At 40.6% G+C, this 26,500-nt stretch overlaps 1 protein-coding gene across 3 annotated transcripts in view; it reads right to left on the bottom strand.

The window, feature by feature from the left end:
- The window catches only part of LOC120544493 (transcription factor COE1-like), an 86,646-nt gene that overhangs the window by 17,567 nt on the left and 42,579 nt on the right, over positions 1 to 26,500 (bottom strand). For all 3 annotated transcript variants that reach the window (XR_005636508.1, XM_039778285.1, XM_039778284.1), the window contains exons 7-11: positions 12,762 to 12,843; positions 11,461 to 11,602; positions 9,981 to 10,114; positions 8,213 to 8,339; positions 103 to 191 (exon numbers count right to left, since the gene is read on the bottom strand). Coding sequence is in view for 2 of the 3 variants with exons in the window: in XM_039778285.1 (XP_039634219.1) it covers positions 103 to 191; positions 8,213 to 8,339; positions 9,981 to 10,114; positions 11,461 to 11,602; positions 12,762 to 12,843 (574 nt within the window). In the remaining variant the exon portion in view is untranslated. The remainder of the gene's footprint in view (positions 1 to 102; positions 192 to 8,212; positions 8,340 to 9,980; positions 10,115 to 11,460; positions 11,603 to 12,761; positions 12,844 to 26,500) is intronic.

Below are 26,500 nucleotides of genomic sequence, written 5' to 3'. Positions count from 1 at the left end.
CCCTAAGCAAGGGATGGAGCTTTGCTCTTTCTACGTTCATTGTCCAGTTAAGGCATCAGATAAATGTGCAAGAGGTGAATATACAGTAAATTGTTTCTGTACCTTTGGCAGCCTCTCAGGGTCTCCAGGGTGTCGAGGGATGACCTTCTGAAGCCTCTGGAAACCGTAGTCGATGGTTGGCTCATTTAGTGCTGCAGAAGACAAAGAGGAACAGAAAGGGGGAATGAGTAAAAAGTAGTTGTTTTATCGTTAATGTCTCCAGCTACAGGAGGTTTTCTACATTATACAAATACATTGTACATAGGTTTCTTTAAGATCTCATGAGATAGGCACTTCAACTTCTCGGGAGAAGTCTGGAAAACTGTGCATATTCAGTGGTGATTTCATGCTACACAACTGAAATGTCCAACCATTAAAGATGTTGCAAATATTTGAACAATCTTGCCTTTCTTCCTTAACTCCATAACTAATACCACATTAACTCTGTTTTAGTCGCCACCAACTCCTAAAGGAAATATCTGTCTCTTTAGCTGCTAAATGCTTAATTTAGTTTACCAGCTAATTGCTAACTTAGTCTGTCTGACGTTTGGTGCTGGACAGGTAGCATATCTAGAAGTCCTGTCATGTTGTGCCTTATTTGGCAGTCCTTCATTTTTGCTTCAGTGAAGAAAAAACACGCACAAGAAGATTTTCCATCAGCGTTTTCTCTATTTCCACCATCTGCTATCTCTAGAAACTTCGGCTTTGTTTTGCACCCTTAACCTCTTTTTCTGATGTAAAGCAATCCTGATGATTTCCAGCAAAATCCCAATGGTGTCATATATTGTAAACTGCAGTGCAAGTAGAGACTGACCAATGAGTGTTGGCTGGAAAAGAGAGCTGACTCTGGCCTACTTCAGTCCTGAAAAAATCTAAATATGTAGACTTTGCAGTAGGATTTCACATTTAACTTAATGCATCTTTTATACATTTCGTACGGTTGTGTTGTGATGACATATTATCATGCAAAGATCTTCCATCCTTCCTGACTCAGCTGCCTCAGTCAACTGTCTCTTTTTAAATTTTCAATATAATATGGTTGTTAAAAATGATACACAGTGCACCTTCAATGCTGTTAAACCTGAGCCTGCACACATCATAAACAGACACAGAATCACAACATCTGTGCCAATCAGCGGGGGGGGGATCTGAGCAGTGAGGAGAGAGGATGACATCTCATTTTGTGACATTTTGTTCCCAAGCACCACGCTGGTATCAAGTAGGTTTTTTTTGTAAGACTGGGTTGGAAAATAATGAACCTGCTCAGCATGATATCTTAAAGCCGACAAAAGCCTAGAGGTTAGAGAGGCAGGCTTGTGACTGAAAGGTCAGCAGTTCAAAATGTGGCTGGGAAACTGCAACTGGGAAAACCACATCTCTCAACCTCTACTGTGGCGATTTTCACTGGATTTTCTCCAGTGAAGCCGCTCAGTGGACAACAGTGGACGACTGGTTGTTCTGGGAGGCTGTTGGTATGAAAATGTGTGACTTGTTTTTTTCTGCTGGTGAGCATTTAAACTCTTTCACTTAAATGTTGGTGATCAGTCTAGTAGTCAAGCGAGTTGAGCTTAGTTTTGTCAGTCGACACGGAGAAAGGCAGGAGAGACACTAGAATATTATAACAAAACTTTGTGAAAATCTGATGTCTTCACATTACAGATGATGATAAAAAAAAACACTGAAACGTAAGTCCTGTAGGTAAAACCTGGAGCTTGGCATGAAGTTGTTGGTTGGTGTCATGAAGAAAAAAATGCTAAGCACTGAAAAGTCTAATATTTGGTCTAAACTTGCGGCTTAGACTCAACTTGGAAAATTGTGATTCAGGTACAGCCCTACTAAATACCATGAGAGGTAAATGAGGAAATTGTTTGGGTGAAATGCCCCTTTCTACAATTTTAAGCTTGGATACTGCTGTTCTACTGTTGGGATCAGTGGTAGCAGCCCAACAACATGCAACATGTAAATATTCAGAGATGGATAGACATGGTGGAAGAACTAATGGCTTCAAAAGCATCTGTATGATAATAACACTGTAGGTATAATCTAAAGGGTCTTAAAGGGTGCTTCGTGTTCACTTTAATGTCGCAATTACGTTTTTCTACAGTCTTTATCCAATCAGTATGTCAATCAAGTCAGGCTCTAAAAGCTCTGAGTGATGGTTTAAAGTATTGCGTGTGTTTATTTATCTGTACTGAACATGTGTCTTCACCCCATTGCTGAACCTCCTGTACTAAAGTTACTGCATGTGTGTGTGTGTGTGTGCCAGATGGAGAGAGGAATAAGAGAATAAAAAGAACGAGGTAGAGAGGCTGCACTAGATGAAGAGATGTGGAGTGCAGATGGTGTGTGTGATATCCAAGTGTGCAGCAGGAGTGATATTTGGTACTTTCCACATCCAGCACTGATAAATTACTTGCAGCTGAATGTCTTATGTGTTATTTTATTTAGCATGTATGTGTGCGTGCGTGCATGTGTGTGTGTGTGTGTGTGTGTCTGTTTGTGCATGCATGTGTTTTATATGTACTGTATGTCTGTTTTATTATCACATCACACCCAAGTTTCTGGTTTCTGTTATGTCCTAAACTGCTCAATTTGTTAGCAACATAACTTCATAAATTGTGAGCTGTAAAAATACCAGATGTTTCACTGTCATGAACAATACTTCCCCCTGTCCAAGGAAACATTATTTATTTTTTCTTAAAATTCTGGACCAATTATGATTTTATGATTTATATATGATGGAGGTCTGGTCTGGAGGAGTTATGTTGTGGAGAACAGAAGAGAAAGTGAAGCAAGGGATACATTGAAGCAAAAAAAGAGACAAAAATTAAATTAAATTCAGGAATGAGGAGAAGAGAGTGCATGTTAAACCCTCCAAAAAACTAAAGGAAAAACTAAAAAAACCTAAACTCAGTTATGGTTGAGAAAAACAAAACTAGAAAAACAGCTGCCTAACAGTCAGTGGGATATCAACTGTCAGAATTAACTGCCAGTGTCAGATCCACACTCTCTAGAGACGTTTAACCGATGCCAACTCTGATATAACACACACGCACACACACACACACACACACACACACACACACACACACACACACACACACACACACACACACACACACACACACACACACACACACACACACACACACACACACACACACACACACACTGTACATAACAAGATGACCTAGAGTAGTGTTGATGCCTTAGGCCTAAAGTTTCTCCAACCGACTCTTTATTAATAGAACAATATGCTCAACATTAGATGGTGTGTAAATGTTTGTGTGTGTTTATGGGTTTCTGTATGTACGTGTGTATTTTTGTGCGGAGACTAATGTCAGAGTGTGTATGTGTGTGTACTTCGAAGACAAAAGGTCAAGTTTCTCCAGTGATTTCTTTGGTGGTTTCTTTCTACACAGAAACAAAAATAGTATCAGTGCAGCAAAAGCCATCCAAATGATTACACATCAGCTGTAAAAGGCATCGGTAATACCAGCTACTGCATAGTGCATCCACCAAAGAAACACTGGTCACACTGACACCCACAAACACCAAATACACTTATCTCCAACCTTACAGATGGGTGTCCCAGTGACAGTGTTTTGAGATGTGTGACTCCTGCTAAGAAACTCCCAAAGAACTGGCTGTGATACCTTTCTAACATGATTGTGATGGAAGTGATTGGGAAAATAAGGCATTATAAAGTTAATCTAAAGCTAATCTGAGGCATCAATACTCTGAGTCAGACGAATCAAGAGAATAGCTTCCAAAATTATAGTCCTACAGTATTAGCACAAAATTCCCTCTTTTCATTGACAGTGTTTCCTTTCTGAGCTGCTAGGCGAGAAAACAAAAAGAGGGATTTTTTAAAGTAAAAAGTCAGTAGCTTTCAAAGATACCCACGTTGTCTAACTCTGCCTGCTCAAATTTCTGCTTTAGCTGAGCTTAATGTTTGCAGAGAACGAGAACTGTGGATTTAGTCTGATTAGAATTGCATTAGAAATCTCATTGCATTAGGGATCTCTATGGCTAGAATGGCAAAAAAGAATGACCACAGGGTCCAGTGACTCTTTTAATGTAGGCATGCATATTGTTTTAAGACAATTGAAAAAAACTTGAAAAAAAAATGTTAACCTCCTTAAATGTCAGCTGTCCATGGTGCTTAAGAGGATGATAAATACACCTTCAAGTAAGTATGTGCCATATTTACCTCTCTATACAGTGAGCTGGACTATATATCAAAAGTCACAAATGAAAGTGCACAAATCCGATGTGCAATTCATGTGTGTATGTGAATTAGTTTAGTGTTATTTGGGGAAGTTTTAGCAACTAAAACTACTTGGGTCAGGTTAGAGAATGATCATGGTCATGACGAAAAGAAACCAACATTGATGGTTAGTAGAAGACACGTAACTCTCACCGCTGCTTCTAAGAGACAACGGCCACTAATCACAAAAGCCACAAGAGGTCTCCGTCAGAAAAACATAAAAGTGACTTCATGGCAAATGCTGTCATTTTTCTAGTGAGGACAGTCTCCGTTCTGATCAGCTGCTCTTTTGACCCAAATCCAGAGATGTCCTGGCCAAGAAAGGAAGCAACAACAGTGAGTTAAAGATTAACAAAATAAAACACAGGGACCACAGATGTAAATTAGCTGTATAGCTACTCTGGTACAGGGCTTGAACTGTACATGGTCCCTGACAAATAAACTAATAAAATAAAAATAAATTAAATTAAATAACAAAAATAACTCAAAATATGTCACACCATCAGAATGTCACTGGTTTGACCAGTGACCCTTGTTGCATTTTATGTGTCTTGAACCACAAAGTCACCAATTCATCCTTTAGGTTTACACTGGTCAGTCACACATTTTAATAGAGATTGCTTGTTTCTTTTTTATTATTTCTTATTTTCTGCCAAGTTGTGCTTTTCCTTAAGACTTAAATGTCCACAGATGTTGTCACAACATCCTACACAAGAAACAAAGACACACCAGCAGATGATTTGGTGACAATAAGGCTTGAACCGGTTTTATCTTGACTCATTCTGCCACCCTGCTGCCCATGAAAGCATCTCCGCATCAATGCCTCCTGCTCTTTTCTACCTCCCCCTCTTCCCTCTTTTCTGCTCCATCTTCTTCCCCCTCTTTCTTAACTACACCTTCTGCCACTTTCATCCATCCATCCATTCCTCCATCACTTCCCCTCCAGCCTCGCTCTTCCTCTCAGAGTTCAGAGCTGCCCGCAGATCAATACTCATAGAAGTTTCATGAGGACAGACCCTCCACTCCTGTTTCACAATAAAATGTGAACAGAAGGAGGGAGACAGAAGAAAAGAAGAGGGGCATGTGGCAAAGAGAAAAAACATGCTGCATGTCGGGGGTTTGTTATGTGCTTTTATAATTTTATTATATTACAGTTCCAATCCTTTGGAAGTGTTTAAAGAAAAGAGAGCAAAGGTGCAGGGAGAAAAAAAAGGGTGAAGCTGAGTTGATGAAAGGACAGACAGGGCAGATGTAAAAGGAGAAGAAGAAAAAGAAAAAGAGGAGGAGAGGAGGTGTGGTGAGATCGATTTTCTGGCTAACCAGCAGTTCAATACCACTGAATTATTGCTTCATTCTTCCCATTATGAGATGAGATCTCTTTCTCTCTGGCTCCTCTTCTCCCTGTGACTTTCTCTGTGTTTGTATGTGTGTATGTACATGTGTGTATCTGCATGTGTGTAACAGTATATGTGTGATCCATTTATGGGCGGATCAATATTTTACAATCTGGTTTTAAAAGTCCACCATTCTGTCTCTCTTTTTTATGTCTCTTTCTTTTTTCTGTCTCGCTCTCTCTCTCCCTCCATATTTCAATCTCTGTTGTTTCTCTCTTTCTGTGTCTGCAAAATGAAAGTTGAATTGCTCGTAAGAGAGAAAAGTCTAAAATTGTGATGCTATTCCAGCTTTCACTAAAAGTTTCTTCTCCACGGCTGAGATATGGATTTTCTTACGCAGCTGCATTTTCAATAAATCAGCTTTATATATATGTGTGTGCGTGTATATATGCGCGTTGTGTGTGTTCATGTGCTCATGTGTAACGTTTGTGTGTGTAAGAGCATTTATTGATTGTCACTTTGTACCATTGTATTTTTATAGGAGTGTGTGATGTCGAGAATGTTAATTTTTCCCACCAGGCCAATGAAGCAGCCATACGGCGCTGTGTGTGTGTGTGTGTGTGTGTGTGTGTGTGCGCGCATGTGTGTGCGCACGTGCGTGCGTGCTTGAGTATAAGTGTGTGGTAGACCATCTGTTGACCAGACTACTCACCATCTTTCCTTCATATCTCTCTGATTTACAATTACTTTCAACTCCTGCCCATGTTTGAAAGTGTGTGTGGTAAGTTGTGTAAGACATGACCCTATGCAACGGTGGCTTTGTGTGTGTGTGTTTACATTGTGCTTAGTTGCATACTTGCGTGTGTGTTTAATTGCTCAGCCCTTACACCCAGAGGCAACCACAGCTAAGAAGCACTGAGAAACCTCAACAGCCAATCAGCTTCCACCACCGTGACCTTTCACCAGCGGCTTCCAGAGAGAAGTCAACCTTGAGGCGGGGTCAGGCAACCGCAGTAACAGATCGCGTTTCCTGGGTCACATGTTGAAGCGATCAGCCAATCGCAAGGTCACGGGGGGTCATCTCCGCCCAATAGGAGATGCAGTTAGACACCAGACGGACCAATTACCAGCCAGCTAGCCTCAGGGTCAGACCCAAGATGTTTTGACTGAAGAACATTGAAGGAGGCACACAGGCCGAGTACCTTTGTCAAGACATTTTAAACAAAAGCAAAATTCTAATATCTTGTGTTTTGGAGCATTGTGAAGTCCATTTCCTCACTTTTTACATTGTTGAATGAGTTCCTATACTGTTGGTGGAGCTATTTTCTTTGTCTTGTCAGCCAAACTGATCGACTTCTCCTTTCCTGCTTTTCTTCTTCTTTTCTGATGTTGTTGCATTTTGTATTTTTTAATATCATTCTTTACATGTGACTTGAAGCACACTGAGTTATTTTTGTTATAAAATATGCTACATGATTTAAACTCACCCTGCCATGATTCACAACAAATGTCTGTAGCTGATGCTTGAAACACAAAACTCATCACTTTATTTAGTTTTTTTTTTCTTCAGAAAATATAAAAGCTTTCATTAACTTTCATGTTGGCAACATTAAAACTGATAATTTATCCATTGTGATTTTTTTCATCTCTATTGATCAGGTTTAAATCCTCATCTTTATCTACATCATTAAATGTCTCCAAAGAATTTATACAGCAGCTGTTTTTCTTTTCTGTCTTTTCTCTCTGGGGATGACGTCATCATTACGGTGTGATGGAGCCATGTTGAGCGGATCAATACCAGACATCACATCACCTCCATCCATTCCACATGTATGTGCAGACAAAATGAGCAAACATGCACGCACGCACGCACGCACGCACGAACGCACGCACGCCACGCACGCACGCACGCACGCACTCTTTTCTTCATTATCTCCTTTTTCTCCTCGACTGAGTTTAGCAGGAAAACGTTCATTCACAGTCAACAATCCGGTCACAAATCACACACTCTTTTTCCAACAGCGTGTGTTTGTGTGTTTAACTTGTGTGTGTGTGTGTGTGTGTGTGTGTGTGTGTGTGTGTGTGTGTGTGTGTGTGGTGGTGTGTGTTAGTAAACTGGGTGTTCTGGATGATTTCACTAATAGTTTCAGTATGGAGGGCTATAAAGAGCAGACTGTTTAATTGTAGCTGGTTTTAACGAGCCTCTGATTATGGCAGCATTCTAACGAGTGTGGGTCGTTAATGTTGACTAATCTACAGTCATTAGTTCAACACTGTCTGGCCTGAGAGTGAACTGCAGCTCATAGAAGCTATTTACACACACACACACACAACACACACACACACACACACACACACACACACACACACACACACACACACACACACACACAAACACACACAGGCAAACGCTCTTATATATGCAAACACACATTTACGAAAATAATATTTTTTTTAAATGAAAAATGAAACGTACCCTCTAGAAAATAGAAGAAGAATCACAGCAATATACTTGCTTAATCAAGAGCATGTACATGTGTGTTTGTATGTATATGTACAGTTGACCTACCTGTGTAAATGAACCTTCCCGGTGTGCCTTTGCAGAACTGTTTGGACTTGTAAGACAGAGTGACCTCAACGACGCCAGGGATGTGTCTGGGAGGCGTCTGCACCCGGATGGCATGTGGCGTGATCAACTAGAGAAGGAAGGAAAGGGCGGAGTCACAACACAAAAACATATCACCTTAATGTAGCTCTCGGCGTCAGCACAGTGCAGCTGGTGTTTGGTTAGATGTCAAAAGAATCAATCAAATCACTGACATAACTTTTAGAGTTTCTTTGACAACAGACATCTTGAATCTTGATTTGGTGTAGTCAGGTTCTGTTATTTACACACACTGTGCATTAAAACTCATGTTTTTTCCTTTAAATCTGACCTGTATGTTATTCTGTATAAGCATTTTTGCTGGAGCTCCCCTCTACAGCTTATTTTAGTTAGTGGATTGGAGATGTATTGCATTTGCACTTGTTAATGTGGTGAAAGGTATCTCGTACTGAGCTGTATTTACATTTGGAGTTGATGCATCAATCTGATTACAATCTAAAGTTGATGTTTGCACCCACTCGATTTCCCTTTTCTCGTTTTAGCTCAAATTTAAAGGGGGGGGGAGGGGGATACTTTTACTGTATATCCAATGTTCAATAATATGATTTGGTTTGGTTTTTAAGATCAATTTTATTTTTGTTTTTTTAGTGTTCACTGACTTTTGACCTAGTGCCTTGTAATCTCACATGAAATGTACCAAATGTTTTGGCAGGCACAGAAATAAAAATCAACAAGCCACTTTAGATATAATCTGATTTCCCTGCATCAATGTTGATATCAGGTGAAAATAGATAATTGTATTGAGCTGTTGGTGACAAACACTAACTTTTTTAGCATCACATTTTTATGGATGGTTTTCAAAAATAGTTTTTAACTATTTAGCCTAGTTAGGAGGGAGAGCTGCAGACAAACAGAACTTGGCAAACATGGAATCCCTTTCCACCAACAAATGTTTCTCGCTTCGGAATCAATAATCAGAAACATTTGGTTGGCCAAAATCCATTAGAAGCCAGTCTAAGAGAGCTGAGTCAGTTTGAACTGAACTGAACTGAGACTTTGTACACATGTTAGTGTGTGTAAGTGTTGCTCTCAACACTGTAAACAAACCCCTCAGCCTAACACACACACACACACACACACACACACACACACACACACACACACACACACACACACACACACACACACACACACACACACACACACACACACACACACACACACACACATACACACACACACACACACACACACACACACACACTCACACACACACGTGTTGTTGTTGGAAGGGAGCCATGGTTGCTCCGCGCACACGGTGAGTGGAGTCAGAAGACAAATAAACATTCTGTAGAGGAGTTGTGCTGGTGAAACGTACGAGGGTGAGCTCTGTATTTATGTGTGTGTGTGTGTTTTTGTGAACATTAAGCCGATGGCTATCAGAATCTGCTGACTTGATCAGTATACCACAGAGAAAGAGACAGAGGGAGTGTGGGTGAGGAAGGTAGAGAGGGGCGGTGGTCGCTTGTGGTGGGGACTCATTAGAGAGGCAAACCTCTTTTAGACAAACATTAACACACAAACATTCACATGATTACACACAGCTAAGAGCCCGACCATGAGGAAAAGTATGTTTTCATATTGAATTACTTCCAACGGTACGAGGGCAAAAACACACAGTTGAGGGGTTGAAACAACATCAAGACAGGATGATGATTGCTGGCAAACTGACCTCGCTCCAAACCAGCATGGTACCGAAGATGACTTGGAGACCATCGAAGAAATTGTCTCCTATGATGATGACTGTAGCGCCACCCGTAGTCCACCCCTCGCTAGGACTGATGGCTTTAATGCAAGGAGCTGCTCCTGGAGGGATAGTAGCCAAGAAAGAATGGTAAAAAAGGATTTAAACAAATTTTATTAAGATTGTTGGCATTTGAAATCAACATTCATTCTTGACATGTGAAGCTTTACTCAACTATGTTTATAGAAAAAAAAAAAAAAAATCAGTCTCTAAACAGGGAGGGGAATCTGGCCTTTTCATCACTGTTGCATCTGCACCTCATATTTCTTCATGCTACACCCTTGGTTTTTGGCAGTGGCCCAGATCAGCACACCGCACTTCTACTCTGAATACACTGCAGATTCAAAGACTGAGTCCTACTCAATTGGTCCTTCAGTAGTTAAGTTTCTCCTCAAAAATTGGTCTACTAAGTGGAATGAGAAAATTAAACAAAGCACATTTTTAAACCATCATTTTTTATGGACCATGAGATGCAGTTGAAAGCTAAGAAGTGAACCGTAGTGTTTATTTCTATCTAACATACACTGTTCCCAAATGTCAAGAACAAACATGCTCAAAAACATATATCCTCTCAGGCCTTCAAAGATGAACATCTAAAGAAAGAATATTTACGTAATGTATTGCTGTTAAATGTGACATCTTTCAAAAAACTTTTTTTTTTCTGCGAGGATGAAATTGTATTTATGTTCTTTCATACTTTTAACAATTTGAAGTACTGAACTGGGTACTGTTTATTTACTGATGTTTAGCCCAAAGCCCGACTGACATGGAATTATGGCAGTTCATTTTTAAAACTAATATGACATGGATAAAAACACACGCAGAAGGTTCAGTGTGCATCATAATACTTACAATACAAACAGAATGGGTACAGTCAGCTTTATGTAACTTCAGTATTGTGTGAGTGTGTATAAGCTCATATCCAATCCCATATCGCAACAATATAAACTTGTCTATCAAAAACCAAGTGTGTGTGTGTGTGTGTGTGTGTGTGTGTGTGATTATCAGCATTATCTGAATTACAACAACATCCTTTAGTCTGGGTTTGTTTATGAAAAAGAATCATAATGATATTAGACCTAGCAACACACATACATACACACATCATCACACCATGCATTTAGTGTGTGCATGTGTGTACGCATGTGTGTGTAGTCGGTTGGATTAGCCAGATGGAGGGGCAGGAATCACCTGATAGGATTAAACCATCAACCATCTGGTGGCCATGCTGCTTATGAACTCACACACGCACGCACACACACACACACCACACACACACACACACACACACACACACACACACACCCACCCACACACACACACACACACACACACACACACACACACACACACACACACACACACACACACACACACACACACACACACACACACACACTTGTGTTACCGTGTTCCAGGTAAGATGGCGTTCCTTCCACTGGGTCGAGTCTGCGGGCCCGTCGGCCATGTTTGGAGTTGTTGTGGACGAACATGTTGTCGGAGACTGACAGGACATGTCCCTCCACGCTCACCGTAGTCGATACCACCACCTGGAGAGAAGCAGGGAATGGGACGGGACAGGATGGGGTCGGGCAGACAGAGTGAAAGAGGGAGATTGACAAGAAAGTGGTGAGATAAAAGAGGAGAGAGTTGTGTTAGACAGGAGGAAGAAGGGGACAAAAAAGGGGAAATAGTGGACAAAGAGAGAGAGGAGCAGAGAGAGTGCAAAGGGAAAGAAGAAAAGAAAAAATCTGGAATTACAAAGTGTGGAGTCTAGAGATCATTGCAAGGAGAAATTAACAGCGTGAAACTGTGAAAAGCTCCTTAAATGTAACCCGTTATCACTGCTATTACCATCACACTGAACACACACTAAGTCAGTGTGTGTGTGGTGTCTATCCTCTTCTGTTCAATAGTTCCTGATGGGTCCAGCCCTTAATTATCTCCCAGGGAAACAGAGCTGTCTTCTCTGGTTCCACTACAATAGAGCTGCACAATTAGAGCCACAGATACTGTCACCCACTTACTACTGTACTACTCTCTCTCTCTCTCTCTCTCTCTCTCTCTCTCTCACACACACACACACACACACGTATGCATGCATGCACGCACACGCACGCACGCACACACACACACACACACACACACACACACACACACACACACACACACACGCACACACACACGCACACACAAACACGCCATGGTAATAAATCTATCAGTATCTTCTGGGCAGCCAGTATCTCCACTCAGACTGAAGTGGTGTCTTCCTGATTGTGTTGTGGCCATGAAGATAAGGAAATAATAAAGACTGCACTGCCTTAAATCTTATTCACAATCCCACAACATCCTGTCTTTCTTTCTTTCTTTGAAGTTTCTCTTCTTTCCTTCCTTTCTTTCTCTCTCTTTCTGACACCCTCCTCCCTGTCTCCCTGCATTGTGTGTATATTTATGTTCTGAGGAGTCAGGTTCAGGATCTCATGTTTCCTGTAAAAACGCTGATAGCTTACAGTATTTACTTACATAGAAACACACACATTCCTGTGTTTATGTGTTAGAATAACCATAAAGTTATGTGTGTTATTATGTGTTATGTCCACAGAAAACACTGGGAAAGTAGAGAGAGACTAAGGAAGATAATGGCATGCAAACACACACAGAAAAATGAAGAATTAAATGACGAGAGTAGAAAAGTGTGGTGGTTTCTACCTGGAACCTCCTCATGTCTCGTGGGTTTCCTGCATTTTTTAGACAGTTCTGGTTGCACTTGAGGAAAAACTTGAGAAAGAATCTGTCGAGACAGAGAGGACAGGCAATATTTGAGGTTATCATTAGACCAGAGTGAAGACTACACCACTGCTTTCCTTCAGGATGTGGGAATTCAGCGTCAGTCTCCAATATACAGCACAATCAGAACCCTAAATACACATACATAAATTAACATTTCATATGGTTGGAAAGTCAAAGTGTATTTCCTTGTGAAAGTTCCTCGTGGATGTGTGGGACATGTTTTTATGTTCTTAAATCCACAATGCTGTGAAATGCCACCTAAAGGCAATGGATGAACATACAAGAAGACAAAGCAGTACACTCCACAAAAAAACATGAGCATCTTTGGCTGTGAGCTTTAAGTTTGAGAAAATCTTATTTTATACTTTTGTGAATCCATATATTCAAACATACTTCCAAAGTCCCTCCTGGCTTTGCCTTTCCTTAGGTCTTTGTCCAAATTGATCTTCCTCCTCAATAATTTGTTAAATTAGCAACATGTGAACTATTAGTATAGCTTAAAAACCTAAAGTGCTTGTTATGATTCAGAAACAATTTCAAACAAGCTTTTAACATCTGAAGTGACAGATTTAAAAAAAGATCTTATAGGTTTTTTTTCCTAACGCTTACCCTGATCATTAAGAAAGGTGGAACTGTGTTGACACTGGGTGTTTGAAACGGGACCATATGTCATGAATCTATATTACAGAATAAATCAAATACACAGATGGCCATCAACAGCTAACAAACACATCCAGGTTGTGTTTTGGTGTGAGCCAGCTGGCCAGCCTGGCAGAAGCAACAAGGCACATACATATACACACACACACACACACACACACACACACACACACACACACACACACACACACACACACACACACACACACACACACACACAATAACACAAACACACCTTTGCATATATTTTTTATGTTTGTTAAATCTGTATGTGTTACAGCTAAATAAAAGCAACACATCTTCACACGCAGGGCAATATTTCTCTACGTTACTTTTCCATGTCTTTCTTCCTTTATTAGTTGTATATGTATGTTCATACACAACACTGTTTTGTCTTTTTATGATTGCTTAAGTTTCCTATCAGACAGAAAAATAAAAAGAAAGCACACGTAGATAAAGCACCACCTGTTAAGGTTGATCAAGAAAAATAGGATTCCTCTGTCGCAACAAAAATTGGTAAGTTCCAAAAAAATTGTAGAGCTTTTATATTGGGTTTCATCACACAGTGTCCACCCTCTGTATTTTTTTTTATTCCATACTTAAATAATTTTAACTTTTCTGCATCACCTCCATTCCCTCGTGGCAGAGCATGGTGCTCCAGTGTTCAAGAGATGACAGCCCTTATACTGGACTACCAGAACAAAGCAGAGGTGTGCTCTCTGTGTGTGTGTGTGTGTGTGTGTGTGTGTGTGTGTGTGTGTGTGTGTGTGTGTGTGTGTGTGTGTGTGTGTGTGTGTGCAAACATGTACTCCACGTGTGAGTGTATGTGCGTGTGTGACGGCGCAGCACAGCCCAGTGGCAGGTCTGAGTGTAAAACTCTGCGTTAACGAGCTCAGGCTTCGTTAGAACACCGGCGCTGGGATTCTGCATGCCTAATTATCTTGACCCCTCACCCCTGGGTGACAGCCTATCACAGTGGAGGACAGCCACAGTGACCCCTGCTGACCTCCCACTGTCTAGTCCTTCTCACAACACTGGCATTGCGTTAACACGACCACCTCAGCTGACCCTACGCTGTACATCTCTGTGTAAAGGAGGCTGTTGGGAGGCTCACACACTCTGCTCATCTGCCTGAAATATGAAAAGACTAAAACAGTGGTGGAAAAAGTGTTCTGGAGAAGATCTTTTAGAAATACTGTACTTTACTACAAGTAAAAGTCCTGCATTTAAAACATACAGTAACAATAATATATACTGACGTACTCAATCTGAAGTATTTTACTTTACATAAAAATTATTCAAATGAGTTCCAAGTTCGTATACAGATTTAAAATTGGGAAAAGAGAGAGCACTGGTTTTGGATCAAGACTTGGAAGATGCAGTTTCAGAATTGGAAGAGAAAAAGTTGGATCGGTGCATCCCTACAATCACCTTCGCTCATCGAAATGCACCGTGTATCATTACATTCATAAAGAAAAATAAAACATGTTGGATGGATTTCCTACTTTATAAAACCATGGATGTATTATATTGACCTGGACACAAGATTACAAAATGGCACCTCACCTGGCGCATATGCCAAAAACGTTTCTGAGCTCCCGGGTTTACTTCCGTGATATGTGGTCCACTGAATATGCGCAGCAGTGTTTCTCCCGCTGGCCCCGCCCACGAGTTCCCGCTCGGCCCATATACTTTACATTGTGGTGACGTCACAGTTTTTCTTAATTGCTAGAGTACAAAACAAAACAGGGCCCTGTGCATCACAAAAGTCCACCACAGCGTTACTAATGTTCCTTTAAGTGCAGTATTTTGAGTAAATGTACTTCTTTACTACCTCTGCTCTGTGGTCACTGTAATCCTGTTTCTGCAAAGGTGAATAAGAAAGGTTCTCGTTTCTAATGCTGCACCACTGAGAAAAATGGGGTCGACGACTTAAACCATCACCTAAATCATCACCACAATCTCTGACCCATCAATTTAACAATATCAATTTCCCCCCTCCATCAATTTAACAATATCAATTTTCCCCCTCCATCACTTTAACAATATCAACTTCCCCCCCTCTCAGTGTATTCACAAACCAAATAAGTTCCACCATTAGCTTATCTCGCTGGTGATCTGATGATATTGCGCATTATTTTTCATATTTCCATCTACTGCTCGATTCTGTCTATTTCCTGTGAGAGCGTTTTCTCTCATTGATTGCCAACAGAGCATATTCTACATTTTAATGCAGTATGTGTGCGTTCCTCTTCCCCCTTCACTTGACCCCATCTGGCCTAATCAACTCTGCTACAAAAAGGCCCCGCAGCTTCACACACACAGGCACACACACACAGACACCTTGTGTGAATTGATTGGTTGGTCCAGTCACTGGTCGTTAAGAGGCCTCCAATTAAAGCGGGCAATTATAAAACTCTAAATGACTGTGGGGGAGGGGAGCACTCTCCCCTTCTCTCCGCTTTCTCACTCCCTCTCTCCGAGGCCCGATCATGTTCAAGTGATAACAGCGCTGTTGACCTTTGCTATACTGTAAGTACCACACTCAGAGAGCTGACCCCACGCATGCACGCACGCACACACGCACGCACGCACGCACACACACACACACACACACACACACACACACACACACACCATCTGGACAGGGAAGTGTAAGAATGGTAGTAAGCGGAGAGTAAAAAATAAAGATATAAAGAAACAATGTAGGAAGACTGAAATACAAGATATTTTTACACTCAGACAGAGAAAAGGGTATATTCCCGGTTGAAATTGACCACCAGATGCCCCATGCTTATCAGCTTACATGGTGACTGCTGAACCTATCGCGGACAAGCTCGTCAATATTGGATGATTTTTGCAAAACCCTGGAATATGTTAAATTATGTTTTTTAATGTCCAGTCCCAACATTTCAAACTCTAACTTGCTGCACTATCTGCACATTGCAATTACACTATGGTTATATTTAGGGAAAGGTTGTGGTTATGGGAAACTATGGCTACACTAAGCCATGGTTAGAATGACGCTTAGAAAAACACTTTGTTAAGTTAGGGAAAGGTGGTGGTAATGATAAAAAAAAGAAGCCAAATGTTAATTGCCTTTTCAGTTCCCTGACCAAATTATCTCTCATACTGTTTCTTTTACCTGGAAAAATACCTGGCTCTTTAGCTGCTAGTTGTTTAAGGCTATAGTGCGTAGTTTCTGTCGCCCCCATGAGAAATTCAAAGTTATGACAACAAACACTGTCGGCGCATCCACATGATACAAGCCTTACGTGATCGCGCACCACCCCCACCCCTCCTCGATGCAGTTGCTAGCAGCTAAGGAGGACAAGGAGGATTACAAAAACATGATGGACTCATCAGAAGAGCTAAATATCTTCACTCGAGTTTCTGCGCAGGAAAGTCACCGGACGATACAGTCTTCTAGAGTTGTGTGGAGCTGATAGTCTTAATTAGCTTTGTAGCAACTCATTTGGCAATGGCTTGAATATAACGGACGTTTATTAATATCATAAAGTTACGCACTAAAGCTTTAACTTCACCTGCTAGTTGCTAACTTTGTTTGTCTGTCGTTTGCTTCATGCTGTGGTGAAGTGTTGAAACCTAACCAGTAAATTTGAATCACAGTATAGACTACCTCAGTGCAATGCTAGTTTTCTCAACTTAAAAAAAAGGTGATGAAGTCGACCATTGTGTCATTCTTTTGGCTACTGTTGTTACTCTTGTCCACGATAATGTAATCAACCACGCTAGTATGCTCTCATTTAGCCTGCAGTCCATGTAGCAAACCATGGTTGGATGCAGGTTTTTTTAGCCTGTTATCCATGGTATAGTAGTGAACGACACAGTTACATCCATTATTCAGAGGCTGAGATGGCAATTATGGCTCAGAGCACAACTGACATTAATATTTAATATATAGGGCTAACACAGACCTGAAGAGAGAGACAGGAAGTGACAGAGCGAGGGGATGGAGAGGGTGTTGGGATGTAAAGAAGAGTGAAGAAGAGGAGGGGGATACAAAGAGTGTGTGTGAGGAAGAAACAAATGGAGGAGAGAATGAATTTGCTTGCTTTGACCACCCTCCTGTCATTTAAACAGTTACAACGACAACAGAGCAAGGGTGACATCCGGGGGAATTCCAGCTTGTGTGTGTGTGTGTGAGTGTGTGTGTGTGTGTGTGAAAAAGACTGTGAGTGTCTAAGACTGAATGTCTATGTCCGTTTTATTCCCTAAAGACTCGCTATTCTACTGCCAAGAATAACGATGCCGCCTTGGAGGAGAAAAAAACAAAAGAATCTCTCCAACACACACACACACACACACACACACACATACAAACAAACACACACACTGGATTCTGGTGAGTTGTTGCTGACAGGTGGAGAAATTGCAGTCAGTTAGTGCAGACAAACTGAACAACAGATCAGTGCTTTTGCTGCTCCTGCCTCCTCTGTCTCTTCTCTATCTCCTTGCTTCCTTTAGATGTCTTATTTCACCTGCCTGCCAAGTTTCTTGGCAGAGCTTTTCTGACAGAATGATGACTTTCACTATCTTTCTCTATGTGCATGTGTGTGAAACAACTTGGTAGTGCATGTGTATCTATCGTAACTGCCAGTAACTGATCAGCCACTGGTTGCACACTAAATAACACTGCACAAAGAGGAAACCTGTTTGCATACAACGTTTAAATTCAAAACATATTTGAACATCACTCTGGATAAAAGCTAGGTGGTAATACTGTCACTTGAATCACGTATATACATATAGATAGTATAGTAGTATACTATTTCCGTTAAACATGCTTTTCATTGTAATTTGTCATTTCAAATAGCTAACCTAGCTCATATTTGAGAGTTTCCCTCTCTGTCTGTTGATCTGTCAGAGATCAACTTCCTGTTTCCTGTTTACACTGAGTGCTTGTTTTTGTTTAATGCGATGACATCAGATAGCATTGCTGGGCCCTGTGCCTGCTATCTGAGTAGTCATGCAAGTAGGAAAAACAAGGATATGAAATACTATTACGCCCTCTATTCGGCTGTTATCACAACAATAATTTGATAATGTATTGCTTCCTGTGGAATAAAAATGCTTGTTTTTTTTCTTTGCCTTTGTTGTGTCTTGTTCAAGAGCACTTCAGCAGAGATAATGCTTGTTGATACAGGGCTTGAACCACAGTGCAGGGACAGTCCCTATAATCAAAAGTCCACACTTGAAATCTATTTGAATGATTACAACAAGTAAGAAGTCGGGTTTGTTGTGGTTTGTGTAATCACATTAAGAGTTACATGCGAGAGGTGTGTAACTCACATGTACATGCATAAATTTACATGTGAATATTTATCACTATCTTTCAACAGTCCACGTTATCCATCTCAGCCAGCGTCATCATTGACGTTATAAAGATGATAAGGTGTTTTTAAAAGGATCAGGGAGATTAAATTGATAGAAAGAAACATGGAGATGAAGAGGAATCTGAGGAGGTGAATTCATTTTACTTGGAAGGATAACTGGAAATCCACTTTAGTCTTGGTTCAATAATATGTGAGTTTAAGTCTTGCATAATGTGGAAACTGTACTGCCACAGCCAAAGTGAAAGCTGGTAATCTGTAAAGCTGCTCCATGATGTAAGGTTTGATTAATTGTCTTTCAAGCACATTGGGCTACAACTAATGATTATTTTCATTACCGATTTATCTGCCGATTATTTTCTCGATTAATGAATTAATCGTTTGATTAATTAAATGTCAGAAAATAGTAAACACACAATTCCCCCCAAGCTGAAGATAACATTTTCAAATTGCTGGTTTTGTCTGAACAACAGTCCAAATTGTAAAGATATTTAATTTTCAAAGATATAAACAGAGAAAAGCAGCAAGTCCTCACATTTGAGAAGCAGAAAACAGCAACTGTTTGGCATTTTTGCTGGACTTATTTTGCCAATAATGTCATTCAACCAACCATTTCAGCTCTACATACAGGTCAACCTCCCAGCCAGAGGTCTTATCCAAGGACAACAAAACCTCACAATGAATATTATGTAACAAACTGAGATGAAGGAAAGAGAATAGATGTGTTTCCAGACTGCACTGACCATGCTCAGTCCTGTGCATCTGTTTTCTTTCTATGCTTGAGACTCACCAGAACGTTTACTGTATAACCTAACGCAAGAAGCGCAAGAAGAGCGGTGAAGAGGAGCGGAGATAATAAGAAACCTGGACACATAGGAGAAAGTGCGAGGAAAGGGAGGCGAGTGGTCGGGAGCGAAATGGCAAAAGAAAGAAAAAAGGCAGCGGAGGAGGGAGGGAGAAGGGAGGGAGGAAATGCACTGGAGAGGGAAAGAGAGTTATGCGAAGGAACAAGACTTAAGAGAATTGAGAAGAGCCGAACGAAGCGGAGTTATTTTACATAATGATGGTTGATATGCACAGAGGTAATTGATAGCTGAGCTGCAGCCCAAAAAACACCCAGCTAGCTGTCAATCATGGCTCATCTCCCGGGAGATATGCTAATGATGATGATGATGAGGGCTTAGCTTCATATTTCTATCATTACTATTAATGCTGTCATTGTTGTCATCTCTGCATATTTAAATTACAGAGCAGGCCACTGTGGTGAGAGTCAGCCTGTCTGATGTATATGAGGGGGCTTGTACTGTCTGCCAGGGCTGAGATAAAGTGAGTATTAACAACCTGCACAGTCTACTAGTTCAGCGCTGGTGGACCTGTACAAGTGTCATTACATTATTGTTACATGTAACAGTGACACAGATGTCATCAGTTTGTCACAGTGTCGCTCAGAGTGGCACACTGTCATTATCTATGGACCACAAGCAGCAGCTGAATAGGGTGAAGGATCATCAGGACATTTACAGAAATAGTTATGTTTTGATGAGTTTCTATGATTATTAATTTGTAATGTGGGTTGTTTTGCTCTGACAGTCAAATAATGAAAAGAATGATAACAACACTTTCAATGTAAAGAATAATTACAACATATTACAACTGGGGCCTTATTTTTGCAGTTTTGGCCAGGGGAGGACGAAGCATTGACGATCAGACAGGTTGTAAACAAGCTAGATTATCTAAACCATTTTATATGGAGGCAAATTCCACAGACAGAAAGTGATCACTCAAAATATACAGAACACCACTGCCCAAAAAAGCTGTTTGCACAACTACATAAATTATTGATCTCTTGGTCAAACTTGAATGTAAAAATTACAATTAAATGGCAAACGTGGAGTTTGTTAAAAACCTGTCTGATAATCTGCTTGTGTTTTAGGGATAGACTGATTATCTGCCTTGGCCGATTATCGGGCAATTTTTTGGCAGTTTGCAGATTATCTGTATCGGCGTTTTATTTGCGTGATAACCGATAAAGTTAAAAATTTAAAAGTGTGCGCTTTGGCTCCGCTACAAGTCTGTGTGTGTCCCTCTGCTTCGGTTTCACTCACCAGTCTGACTTAATGTCCCGCCCACAACACTATCTAACTATCTTTTACTGTGTATTATGTTGAAGTTTCTAAATTATTAAATAAGATGCTAAAAGCATTTAAACAAAGTTTTGTGTTGGAGTTTGTAACATTCCAAACCTTAATTTTCACTTAAAGATTTTCATTTTCACTGTAAATGCATATCGGTTCCAAATATCGGTTATTGGTTTTATTAACTACTAATAAAAAGTATCGTATCGGCCTTGGAAAAACAGTATCGGTCAATCCATATTGTGTTTCTTGACTCATCAGTTTTATTTTTGGTGATGTTGCTGCGTTCTTAGAGCTCAGCAATGAACTTGGTGAGTACAATCTTATTATTACTAATAGGAATGATGGCCAAAACTATGAAAATAAGACCCAAACTGCAACAAACAGGAATTATCCTTTAATTATCAGTATCATATTAAGTCTTAAGCCTTTGTCTTGTGTTTGTTTTTATTATTTACAAATGTACATTTTCTAGTTGTTCTCTAGACAGGCTAAAAAAAAGTGATGTTGTACAGTAGATGTAAAAAAAAAAAAAAAACAGATGGAAGGATTATTGGCCTTCATTTTATGAACTTTGTTAAATATTTGAAGAACAGTGATGCTGCCGACCAGGAGACACAACGCACATATTGACCCTATAAGATATGAACCACTGTGATGCCGCCCTACAGTTTGGGACCATGATAACATAACTTATAACATGATTATCTTCAAGATACATACTTTCATCACAGGGAGAGAAACGGGGGAGAACTGTGAGGAGATGAGGATAAAGATGAGGGGCTAGACAGACTTCGAGGGAAGGAGGATGTTACTGTGGTGTATATTTTAAAGGCTAAAGGCAAACTGTTGAATTATAGATGAGAGAGATTGATTTGGGGGGGTGAAGAAAAAAGGAGAGAAGAGGTGGAAGGAGGGACAGAGAAGAGTGGGGGGAGGCAAGGAGGGGGGAGTGAGTGAATGGTGAGCACCTAAAGAATCGCTAGCTCTAGGCCAAACATGTATGCACGCACACACACAAACACACACACAGCTTACCTCAAATCGATTTTAAGCTCAGGCTCGCTCTCCTTTGTCTCTGTTGCTCTCTCTTTCTCACACACAGGCATGCATGCACGTGCACATGTGTGCACGTGTGTGTGTGTGTGTGGCTTACAAATAATTCATGTTGGGTGGAGGAAAAGAAAAGGAAGAGAGGAGAGAAAGGGTGTGATGAAGGAAGTGATAGTGACAGGAACCTCTTCCTCCCCTCTCCTCCTGTCTCCTCAGTCACTCACTCAAACACACACACACACACACACACGTTCACTGCCTGTGAGATTGCCTACATCACACACACACGCGCACACGTGCACACACACACACACACACACACACACACACACACACACACACACACACTGCAAAGGTAATTTCCCAGTTGTAATGATGCTGATTGAGAAAAGCTCTTCCTTTCTCCCCTCCTTCAACTGAACACCATATCTGTGTGTCCTCACTAAAACATTACAACATTGGTTGTTTGTTCAAACATTTTAAACAACCTCTGTTTATGTTTTTCTGTTACCTGTCATGTGGTCATGCAAAATGATCAACTGCTGTTTCTCAGAAGGAAAGGCCAAAGTATAATGAAGTTGTCGCAGTGGTTCGACCACTGACTGGAGACCGCTGTTCAGATCCCGTCTCGTCGTGTTGCTTTCTTTTAAGTTTAGTAAAGTAGTTGCAGTTGCCTAAACCAAACCTGGGGTGGCAGAAGGTCATATGGGTTGTTTCGAAAGACTATGACAAATTATTTTGGTCATTGATGTATGAGGAGTTGTTGGTGTGTACATACAGTGTACTGTACATGTGTGCTTGTATTTACACTTGTGTGCATGGTTCATTGCAAAAAAGAAAATGATATACAAACAAAATATACTGTATGAGATGTGTTGTATGTATGTGTGTATCTAAGTGTTAGTGTGTGTATATCTCTATAGTTGCATCCATGCGCGTGCATGTGTGCATTACACTTGGGGACTATGTGTGTACTCTATTTTGATAGATTGTATATTTAAAGGGATGATGTCTTATTCAGTCACAACATCCTGGTGCCTAATCTAACACTAACTGCTATAAATTATTTGCCTCTGGTTTCTTTTTCAGATTCTCCCTGATTCTCTTTAGACCGAGATGCAGAAAACAAAACATATTTGTATACCATACATCAAAGACTCTACTGAAACGGGGATGTGATAATTATAAATAAAGAAAAAATCTGTCATCCCCAGCAAAGGCATTATACAATGATTGTTTGCAATTTAAAAAAACAAACAACAACCCATAACTTAAGCTAATGAAAAAAAAGAAAGAAACATTTTTGAGGTCTCACTCTTTCCTGCACTCTTAAAGGTTTACTTTTGGAGGACAGCAACCTAAAAGTTAATTTGTGACCTTAGAGGTAAGCAGTGAGAAGGAAGGAAGAGAAACAGGAAGAAACAGAGAGAGTAAAAAGAGAAGGTGAGGGAGATGTACAGGGCAGGCTGGAAGATCTAACTCCTGCTACGTTTGTCAAACAAATTAAACGCTGTCCAGGTTCCCCACCTGTGTATGTACGCACGCACACACACACAAACACACACATAAACTGCCCGCGTGGCACGCATATGGCTCACCCGGTCCAAATAAGGAAATATGCATTCATTACCATAACTAATGTACGAACCACTCCATTTAATATGCTAATTCACTGAAATATTACTGAGCGCCGTCTGTTGTAAATGAATAAATTTGAATTGCAATTAGAATAATCCTTTATAATTAATGAAAACTGTCAATTTTGGTTCAGAAGTAATTTGATTAACGGGTTGATGGGGCACCAATTAAGTGGAGGATGAGGAGGAGGAGGAGGAGGAGGAGGAGGAGAGAGGAGGAGGAAGAGAAGAAAGATGACAAGCTCTTCAGCTAATCTCTTCCTTTTCATGTGTGATGAGAGATTAAGCTAAAATGATGTAATGTTCCTTTAAAGACACAGAGTGTAAAATTAACAACAAACTTCTCTTACCTTTGTGGATATCACAGCAGCAGCAGGATGAACAGGAGGAAGCATAAAAAAAAGAGTAGAAAGAGAGTAGGGATGATTAGATAGAGGACATAACACAATATTACTTATGATACAAGTCCAATAATAATAATACAAACGTCAAACATTATGCAACACTGCTGATACACCTTCTTTCTGATTAAAAAAAACACAATTTTGTTTATGTATTTTAGCAGTTTTATTTCTGCAGCAGGTCCAGTAATGGTGTCATTGGCTTTCTAATTCACAAGCACCTCCTACCACTAATTAACCACATCCATGTTGCTGTTATTAGCTAATTACAAGACTGGACACATGCCCGGCTAATTAAAGCTATTCAATTTGTGTGTGGTGCGTGGGTGTTTGTGTGTGTGTGTGTGTGTGTGTGTGTGTGTGTGTGTGTGTGTGTGTGTGTGTCATTAATGCTTTAATGACACAATATAACCTGCATTGCAACAGACCCCCTATCCCCCCCTATCCCCCCTCCCCTTCTCCCAGTACAAAAACACCGTCGCTCCCTCTATTCCCAAATCAATAGCCAAGGTCATTATGTGTAGCTGAATCATATGTTTCACTAAAGTTGCTGCGTGTTAATAATATTTCAACAGAGTTGCAGGAAAAAGCTTCTAATTTAGCTCGTTTAGTCAACACTGTCATCCATCATGGTGAAAACACAAAAGACCCCCCTGACTCTCTGTTTTCCTTTTGCTTTTTCTCTTCACCATTGCTTTTTCCTCATCTCATTTACTCTCCTCCACAGCACCTCCTCCCCTCCTTATTCATTTTATCTCCCCTCTTTTTCTTCTCGTTTGCTCTCGCCTCCTCTCCGCTCTTCTTCTCTCATAGTCAATCCTCTCAAACACCTATTACATTTCTTCTTTTCTTTCCTCTCATTAGAAGAGCAGCTTTTTCTTCATTTGCGCTCTCTAATCCTCTATTTATACATTTGAATATTCATGACCTTGTTTTGTTTTGAATATTCAAGAACCAATTAACATGCTGTTTATGAATAATTAATGCCTATTATTTTCTCCCTTTTAAATTTTTAATAATTCTATATATCTATAAATCTGAAAACAAAATGGCTCATTTTTTCCCCACTAACTTTCAATGCAAATGCATGTGATAGTGTGTGTTGTGTGTGCGTGCATTTGTCATGCTGACAGACTATTTAACAACATCTCAGGAACTCTCTCTTTCATCTGCCAACAGTCTATCGTCCTGCCACCCAACCAAAGTGTGTTTGTGTGTGTGTGTGTGTGTGTGTATGTGTGTGTGTTCATACTCATGAATAAATGAACTTGTTAAAGAGAGATGAAGGGAAGGAAGGAGACAGGTTCTGCTGTCCTGTTAAAAACTACCTGATCTGGCACACCGCTTAGCATGCAGGAACACACACACACACACACACACACACACACACACACACACACACACACACACACACACACACACACACACACACACACACACACACACACACACACACACACACACACACACACACACACACACACGTATAAGATTGAAAACTGAATCTGAGGCCTGCATCACACACACACACTAGAGAAATTAACTTGACAATAAGATGAGTGTTATAAGAGAAATAAAGAAAATGTGTGAGAGAGAGAAAGATGCTACCTTGTCCCCCTTTAGTCTTATGAATACAGCTGCCTTCACGACAGACATCATTCCTTTTAATCAGTGTCGCTGCTGTGATCAAAGAACTACTACCTCCACAGAAAGTGACAGCAAGCGACGGAGTACAATGGGAGACTCCTCACTGTGTGTGTGTGTGTGTGTGTGTGTGTGTGTGTGTGTGTGTGCGTGCGTGCGTGTGAGAAAGAGTGACATCAACGTTGACTAGTACCTGAACGACAGCAAAGCCTTCATGTCTACATGTCTACATGCTGTCACATAAGTCAGGTCTTGCAGTACAATCACACCTCCTTCCCTCCACACACACACACACACACACACACACACACACACACACACACACACACACACACACACACACACACACACACACACACACACACACACACACACACACACACACACACACACACACACACACACACACACACACACACACACACTGCTGACAACTGTCAAGCACTCACCTCCAAACTGGGGTGTAGGTAATTAACCAGACAAAACAACTCCCAACACCTCACAGATCAAGAACACAGGAGAAGTACAAGGAAGACACACGACAAAAACACAAAAAAAAGAAACAAGAAGAAAAGAGACGCTCTGACTACAAAACAAGCTAGAACTCCTAAACAAGGAGCTCCACTCAGGAGGAGTACAGAGGACTGGTTAACGATGAAAATAGAAACAAATCTGCACTCCTCTACTTATCTCTCCTCTCCTCACTTTGTCTTTACATCTAAAGTAATTTTTGCAAGAACACCACCATTAAAAGTGCTACATCATCACCTACAA

The sequence above is a fragment of the Perca fluviatilis genome, chromosome 16 (assembly GCF_010015445.1).
Source record: "Perca fluviatilis chromosome 16, GENO_Pfluv_1.0, whole genome shotgun sequence".
Taxonomy (NCBI): Eukaryota; Metazoa; Chordata; class Actinopteri; order Perciformes; family Percidae; genus Perca; species Perca fluviatilis.
This window is presented reverse-complemented; position numbering and strand designations above follow the sequence as displayed.